The 8,761-nt window shown below is 35.1% G+C and overlaps 1 protein-coding gene across 1 annotated transcript; it reads right to left on the reverse strand.

The window, feature by feature from the left end:
- Positions 1 to 919: 919 nt before the first annotated feature.
- LOC122568467 (WD repeat-containing protein 74) lies at positions 920 to 3,115 on the reverse strand. The gene is made up of 8 exons (XM_043728218.1): positions 2,936 to 3,115; positions 2,603 to 2,750; positions 2,423 to 2,518; positions 2,048 to 2,354; positions 1,857 to 1,954; positions 1,565 to 1,766; positions 1,199 to 1,471; positions 920 to 1,103 (listed from the first exon to the last, which is right to left on the reverse strand). The coding sequence occupies exons 1-8, from the start codon at positions 2,991 to 2,993 to the stop codon at positions 1,014 to 1,016; spliced, it is 1,272 nt and encodes a 423-aa protein (XP_043584153.1). The 5' UTR covers positions 2,994 to 3,115; the 3' UTR covers positions 920 to 1,013.
- Between the last annotated feature and the right edge of the window lie 5,646 nt (positions 3,116 to 8,761).

An 8,761-nucleotide genomic window follows, 5' to 3' on the forward strand; every position in this document is an offset into this window, starting at 1 on the left:
TACATTTATGTGAAGATCTGTATATAAGTGGCCTCTGTGCCAGGGAATATATTTTCCTTTTTGGCACAAAGCTCCATTTCGTCTACAGAAATATAGATGAAAACTACCTATTTGAATCTTGAAGGGGACAGTGCCTGTAATTTAGTGAGTTTATTCCTAGGTACATTTACAAGGATAAGAATAAATATTCCATTTCAGATGAGAGCGCAGTCAGGATAAAGCAAATTTACGTTAGTATTAATTATCAAGAGGCGTAGCGAGTGGACAATGATTTTTGTACAGCTGAAATGATTGTAGCCAAATAAGATTTAGTGTGCTATAGCTGCGAATATTATTTCCTTTTAGTACAAAATACGTTTCAACTTTACAAGTTGTCACGTTCACTTTTTTTCTAGTTTTTAGACGTAAAGAAATCTACAGTAGCCTACATTCTGCAACGTATCCGATTTCAATATTATTACATGTTGTAGTTGAAAGCACAAGTTAATGTAACGTTAACAGAAAACATTGTTACTGTTGTGTGAGAAGCTATTGAAGTCGGTATACGCTGCATTCATGAACCAAAACACTATAGACAAGGTATTAAGAATAAATTGTACAATAAAAAGAATTAATCGAATAATTAGACAGTACACTTAGTCGCGTCGCAGTACTGTATATCCAGGGCAAAAGCTATTAGCGTATTATTCATGTCCCTTGTACATGTAAGGTAAAAAAAAAAAAAAAAAAAAAAAAAAACGAATTGCTGAGTGACAAAATACATCGTAACTGAGACATTTTATTTCATTGTTTGTAATGATTTCTATGTGCCTTTACCCTATCTTTATATTATACTATACATATGTATTAACATCTTTAATATTTTCTATCTAATACAAATTTTTAAAAATTTTATAAGATATGACATATATCAAACATATGAAAGTATAAAAAGATTTTTATTATCTCTTGTGAACAATACTAATATTAAATTAATATTAGATGCTGATAATTCGTGATCACTATTATCTTACTTATAATTCTGTTAATGAATTTGACTTCTTTATCTTCTTATACTGTCTTTTTGACAGTTCGTTTTTCCTTAGTTCGTGTTTACGGGAAATCTGCATATTAAAAAATAAAAAGAATATCACTTATCTTCATTAACTGAAGTTTGTAAATCAATTAGAAAAGAAAAAAAATATAACAAATCACTTACAATTTCATTATTTAACCTTGAGGGATTTGCTTTCCTTTGCTTTTTTTCTATCAATCTATCTTCTTTGTTACTAATTACTGGCATTTTGTCAAATAACATATCATATTCTGAATCAGAATCTGAATTGCTTTGCGTAGTTTGCTGTTTTCCTTGAAAATTCTTAGTGGTTTTATTCTCACATTGTTGTGTATTTTCTTCAGTAACTTCTTTATTCATAGAAAATGAAAACCCTGAACGTAACAACATACATGATATTTTTGACGTCAAATATACCTGCAATATAGAACAATATATAATAAGTAGCAACTTGATTAAATTAAATACTATTCTTTAATATAACATTCTCCAATACTGAATTATTTTTACCTTTTTTAATAATTCTTTTGTATTAATATGATGTATTTGCAAAAATCTATCTAAACCAACACTAATAATGTAAGGTTCAATTCTACTACAAGCTATTCCTGTTACAGCTCCAACTGATCCTTTATATGTATTTAATACTTTAGCTGGTTTTCTTAAGTCTATGAGATTCATTATACCTTTGCCAGAACCAACTATAATCTGCCTACAATTAGATAATCAATTTTTCATATTTATACATGATATCCATTAAAAAATATAATTATATTTTTTTATGTATATTATATATACATACCTTTTTTGTGGCACCACAGTTAAAGTTGTTAATGCTTCGTTTTTTACTTCAACATTTATAACAGGTCTTCTTTGTGATTTTGGATCATATAAACGCACCTTAAAAGTTTCATTTTTGTACAATGAAAAAATGTTTACATAATGTGACAACTACGTATTAGAATCATATATATATATCAATCAAGATCTTACATATCCGTATTTACTAGTTGTAACAATTTCTTCTGTACCAGGAAGAAAATCTATATCAGAAATCCAGATAGGAACCCTTAACTGTAACCAATCAGGAGGTACATTTTTCTCTATAAATATTTGTGTTTGTTTTTCTATATCAAATAATTTTAATGCATGTTCTTGACCTCCAGTAGCTATTATTCGTTTATTTATTTTCGAATGACGCATTTTATCTAAATTTTTACCAGCATTCATTAAAAATCCATCTTCTTCTTCAAATCGCCAGAGTTTTATTTCTCCTGATTGTACAGCAGACAAAATTGCTCTGTAAATAAAATCTCATATTAAAATTATACACCGCAATACTATTGGATATTTTTAAAAGTTATTTACTCATTATATCGAGATATGCCAGTAATTTTTCCTGCTCCAACATTGCAAAAGAAGGAACATGTAAATGTTGAACAATCGGTATCATAAACTTTTATACTGTAAAATAAAAGAAATTATGATATTTGTATAAATAATAAATGAAATTTCAGTATAATTGATAAATGATTTATTATACATGACCTCCTAATGTTTTTTACACCACACGCAATTAGAATTTCTCTTTCCTCATCATCACCCCAAGACATCGTCGTAACCTCATCGTTATCAGTTATGGAAATCAAATTCTGTATATTTTGTGATATACATTGTTTTTTATCTACTTTTACACCTGTCGATAAAATGCACAATTGAATTTTATATATTTCGTTTAGCTGCCATTATTATTAATACAATATTTCGTACATAAAATAAAAACGATCTTTTTAGGTTAATGTATCCTCCTAATCTATTGTAAAACATTCGATTTTTCAAATTAAAATAGACATAATGTTAGAATTAAGTATTTATAATTACCTTTGAAAATTCCAGATTTACCACCAACATAAATATCATAATTATCTTTTGTACTCATTTTGGCTAAAAGTAATTTTATAACTAATAAAATTCGACAGCACGAATGAACATACGAATACGTACAGGCTTCGAATAATAACTACAAAGAGTGAAGCCATTTCCTGGAAGCGAGATCCGTGGTATATGGATCCGCATTGGTGATTGGTTGTGAATGCGGAAGCGCAGTCTTATCTTTATACTGACTTCAAAAAAGAGCGAAAGTATCTCAATTCAATGAAGATATTGTTTTTTTTTCTTTTTATGTACGTTCCCCGATTTCTTCGAAACGATTTGATCAAGCGGGATGATTCTTTTCACATCTTATACTTCATATTCTTCCGTTGATTCCGTTGAAGAATCTTTTACATTTGTTTATTGTCAACTACTGTCTACTGCAAAGACCTAATTTTTATGCACGCTTTTCGATTGCTCTTTACTGGATTAACACTAGAACTACTACGTGGATCAAAATGGCTGTTTTGACAACTTTATCTTAAAATTCCTACTTCGTGTTATATTTTTTCTCCGCAATGATGTAATGACTTTTGCAGGGATAGTTAAAGGAATAATATAATAAACTTTAATTTTATTTTATTCATTTAATATAAAAGAAATTTTTTGTCATGGCTGCTTATACCAGTATAGGACAAGTTGACCCGGCATATTGGCTGGTAAAGATGATAGAAGTCAACGTTTGAAAAATAACAAATTTGCACTAATATCAACCGTATGGGATAAGTTTATTGAAAACAGCCAGAATTGCTATAAACCTGGCGCGAACATTACAATAGACGAGCAACTTTTCCCAACCAAAGCCAGATGCAGGTTTACACAATATTTACCGAATAAGACCGACAAATTCGGAATTAAATTTTGGCTGGCATCTGATGTTCAAACAAAATATATTGTAAATGGGTTTGCTTACTTAGGAAAGAACGAAAACCGAGCACCATCGCAACCTCTGGGTGAATTTGTGACTACTAAATATTCTTTATTATTCTGCTTATTGCTAATATTATAGTTGTTATTATATAGTTTTTATGATCTCAGAACATGCAGTTCCTTTTCTAAGATAATAATAAATCAATAAATATAAAAATATGCCATTATTATGTATTTTTTAAAGATTAGTTATTTTGTCCTATTTTGGTAGAGACAGCTACCTCTCAAACGTCGGTAGTTCTAGTGTTGACATATCAGAATGAAACTTTTACATCTTGTAGGGCTAATCCACCGATTGGTCCTGTTTACAAATCTTTTTATATTTCTCCATTTTTAACTATTGTTATCGCAAATGTCCTATTATTATTCACTGATTTCATTTCATTATGCCTGATCGTTTCTCCACAAACTGGAGACATCACTGGAAGCGATAAAATTGCGGCGGTTTTTTTACAAAATTATCTCTGAAAGCGTACTTCGTCCGTTTTTGCATATAGGCTTGTCGCTTGTCACGTCGAAGACACAAGAAATCACGAAACCGATAGATCGCCGGTAATCTCCTCGCGTCGCAGTTCGAGCGTTTCACGAATAAGGTGAAGAAATTGAACTTCGTATATGACAATGGAATTTTTATTACGTAAATCCAACAGAGTGACGGTTCAAAGTGTTACAACAGAATAATCGTCTTGAGCGCTAATTTAGGAGAGTTTTTATATTGAAGTTTTAGTCCCTTTGGAGGGGTTATCGTCGGATGTGTCTCAGAGGCGGCTATTCCGTCAACGTCAGGCTTACTATTTCGATAGCTGTGGCATGCAGGACGTTTCGTCTATTTGGTTACTGTTTCCGAGCGAGTGGTCTTCTTGAGCGTATGACACGCTCAAAGCTGATTTGACTCGTTTGTTTTTACTATTAACTTCTCTTTCCAACCATATTTCGTTCACTTCTCCATACATTGGTCGTAGAAAGTAGACTTCAACTGTTTCTTTGCGACAGAAGTCCTCGTAAGTTTTGTATTTCTGCAAGTGCTTCTATACGGTTTATTAAAAATTATGCTTGATGCTAAACCAAATATGCTTAAGCTGTCCAAACTTTTTACGGGACTGAGAATGATGTAAATTTGGCCTGTTGCAAAATTCTTTTTTCCAAGTTCAATTACAACTGTATTTAAAGTATATATGTAAACTCCCTAGAATTCAAGTGTGATAGGGACTCTCTCGGTTTACGGACAGCACGACTTCTTTTGTTTTGTTCGTCAAACGGACGGACATAGAGCAACATCAGAGATAGACAAGATCACAGAGGAAAGAGTAATTATTTAAAACATTGAAGATTGACGGAGAAAGATCGGTAGCTCAGGACGTTGAAAACCGATTCTCCATTTTCAGGTGTACATTGCACAGAACTTGTTATTTATTGCTTACTGTTATTAATTGGTTGTTGTTTATTTAATTATTACTGTTATTAATTGTTGTTTACTCCTGTATTTCATTTAAGTATTTTCATAGTAAACTCGATTTTCAGACTTCAGAATCGATCATTTGAATTACCCCGTGATAAACGATATTACATAATATACTAATTATCCTTCTCTATCACTGTTCAAAATATAATATCGGTAGCGGAGTACAGTTGGTTTATTCCTTATTCATTGTTTAGTAAGTAAATAAAAAATATTAATCGTTGTTGCATATATGTTTAAATACAATATAAATAAAATGGAAATTATTTCATATTTTTCACGCATTTTCAAATCAGTAATGCTTCTTTTTGCAAAAATTTGTTATCATCTAGTAAGAGTGAATTGGTGTAATTGATTAACTGGTTTATTTCCTCTTTTTGGTATACTTCATTGAGACGGTGACGAATTCGCTGCAAACACCACGTGATCCTATTTCTGGCCCTCTGGAAGTGGTTCCACACCTCGCTGCAGGCAACGAAATTTATGCTTGGTTCCCATTACGGTTGTATTCACAGGTCTGAAAACTCCAGTGGAAGGAGTAAGTATCGGGAGTTGTGTTTTACAAATCGACCACTGTAGAACGCTGCGATCGAGAAGTTAGGATTTTGTAAATACGAAATTAAATAATGCAATCTTTTGATGAAAGCATCGAAGATAAAATATATAAAGTAAATCACTGAGTTTACTAAATGACTGAACTAAACTACTTTTCATCATTTTTCACCATTTATATAAAGCAAATTGTCACGTTCCCAGTTCATGCCGACGCAAATTATCTCTATAATTATATACGACAATGGTCATAACCGGATCTATTACTAGCTGCGTCGAACAACGTGATAACACCGCATCAGGAATCCTAATTTCAGTTCGAGAGACAAAATTATGGTCTGGAAACTGTCGCGGCGAGGGTAAGGCTCCTAGTAACCTGACAATGTTGATTAATTTGTCCGCAGCTTCAATCGAGAAGTTAGAATTCGTTGTGTGACGCCATCATGTAAAAATACCTTCTCTTCTCTCTCCTTAATGTAATCGCGTACTTGGCTCACAGTGGATAGAGTAGCAGAAGGCGTGGAAGGAAAAAGTGGCACCATGATAATGATAACACAGACCAACTTCCATCTTAAATATATGATTATTATGATTATATTATTATTATTTTTTTTGTATCTAACTAATGTTTACTAAATGTTATATAAGTATTTTTTTCATTATTAAAAACCTTTGTAAGCTCTAAAATTACACTATAATTTTACTTTTAGAATAAAAAGTTTAATAACATTGAAATGTTTCAATCGTGTATGATATTTTGGACATAATATTGTTTACATATATTATAGCTAGAGTTAATAGTTACATCATTTTTTAATGAATTAAACAAAATTAAAGGCAAGTTTACTTTTCAATATATGAGTTAAATATGAAGATATTAAATATAACGTGTACATACTTGTTTTGAAAGTTGTAATTTTGTTAAATTTTTTTGTTAGAAATAATAATACATATTTAATAATGGTTCATAATCAATATTCATTTAAACAGTTTTCTGTGACAAATGAATCAATGAATGAAATGAAATATCGTATTTGTACTTTGTGATGTCGACCCACCGACGTCTTGCTGTTTTACTGACATTAGTACTAAGAACTCTTGTATTTTCCGCTTCCTCGTATTTGACAGCCGAAGTCTAAGTATGCAAATAAGAACTATTCTATACTTCTTTATTGTGTTATTACCCCGGATACCAACACCTATCAAAAGGGAAGCAGCACCTCAACATGGCTCCTCTCCTCTACGGCGATGAACAGGGTATCAAAGGATTTGTATCACTGAACTTGGTCTCTTATTCTTCGGAATCTCACGTGCGTTTCTATTTCCACTGCGTTACCAATTTTTAGAGTTACCATTGATAATATATCTCATACATAATATACACATACAGTTCTTAACCCCTTAACCTACTATTTACGTTCGAGAATTTTAGGCAAAAAACGTAAAAAAAGCTCGCGCAGCCTTCGAACCATTCGCACGACTTGTGTAGTACATACCACTAGCGATGCCCGTAATATTTACGATTGGTCCGATCATCTACTACGGGCTATGTCCGTAATATTTACGTTTGGTCCGATCATCGTACTATGGGCTATGCCCGTAGTTGTAGGTTAAGGGGTTAATTCCACTTCCTTTCGGCAATGTACGACTAGAGATTAATAGAAATTGTAGGTTCAGTGGTTATGAATAATAAGTTATAATAATGAGTTGCCTGGGTCTCGTCATCGACTGCCAGTGCACGTTCGAGCCGCACTTCGACTCCTTGATCCCGAAGGTGTCGGCAGCTGCCAACGCCTTATGCGGCTTGCTGCCGAACATCGGCGGGGCGGGAGTTGCGGTGCGCCGATTATACGAGGGCGTCGTTCGGTCCCGAATGATGTACGGAGCCCCGGTATGGGCGGACGATCTGATGGCGAGTCGCTGCAGCATCCTGCTTCTCAGGAGGCTGCACAGGGCAATCGCCATCAGAATCGTCAGAGGATACCGAACGGTGTCCCACGCGTTAGCGACCGTACTAGCCGCGTCTCCCCCGTTGCAGCTTCGGGCGTTGGTGCTAAAGAAAAGATACGCCCGCATGAGAATGTGGGATCCGGGAGGGGACTCGGCCGGGCAGGCGGCCCCAGATGACCCAGGAACCACCGAGGAGGTCGCGTGGGACCAATGGCGATCTCAGCTGATCAACGAAGGAGGCGAACACAGAGGCGCGGAGGCGGTCCTCCCAAATTCGGAGATATGGAGAAGCCGCCGCGGCCTCTCGCTCACCTATAGGATGACCCAGGTGCTCACAGAACACGGCGTGTTCGGCGAGTACCTGATGAAAATCGGACGGGAGACGACGGACATCTGTCACCACGCCGGGGGGGGGGCAAGTACACGGCGCAGCATACGCTGGAGTTATGAAGGTTTCCTCCACGAAAAAAAAAAAATTAATTCCTACTGTTATTAATTCCTCCAATTACGAAAATTACCTTCAGGTCCGTTAGAAAATTCAAGCAAAAGATCAGTGATCGTCTTGATTCCGATCGTTTGATTCCGGCGTGGAGCTGCCCCGCTACACCCTGCGACACGTCATAGGCGAGAGGCTGACCCCCTCAGGGATCATAGCAGCGATGCTGAGCGGGCCACAGGAATATAAGGCTGTCCGCCTCTTCTGCGAGCGAGTTATGCTCGCAAAGGAACGAGCAGAAAGGGAGAGAAAGAGAAATTCCCGCCCTTGTAGGATAATGCGATGGAGGGGGATGGCAGTCAGGCGGTCTAGAGCCGCTTCATCGCCGCCACAATGGACCGCGAGTAGGAGGGCCCCCCACCCCCTAACGCCAAATTCAACAATCAGG

This window comes from Bombus pyrosoma, linkage group LG6 (assembly GCF_014825855.1).
Source record: "Bombus pyrosoma isolate SC7728 linkage group LG6, ASM1482585v1, whole genome shotgun sequence".
Lineage (NCBI taxonomy): Eukaryota > Metazoa > Arthropoda > Insecta > Hymenoptera > Apidae > Bombus > Bombus pyrosoma.

Coding starts and splice junctions, on each gene's coding strand:
- LOC122568467 (XM_043728218.1), bottom strand. CDS start 2,993: ATGAGTACAAAAGATAATTATGATATTTATGTTGGTGGTAAATCTGGA. Junction 2,751..2,935: donor TAAATCTGGAATTTTCAAAG/GTAATTATAAAT, acceptor TTTTATCGACAG/GTGTAAAAGTAGATAAAAAA. Junction 1,955..2,047: donor CAACTAGTAAATACGGATAT/GTAAGATCTTGA, acceptor GAAACTTTTAAG/GTGCGTTTATATGATCCAAA.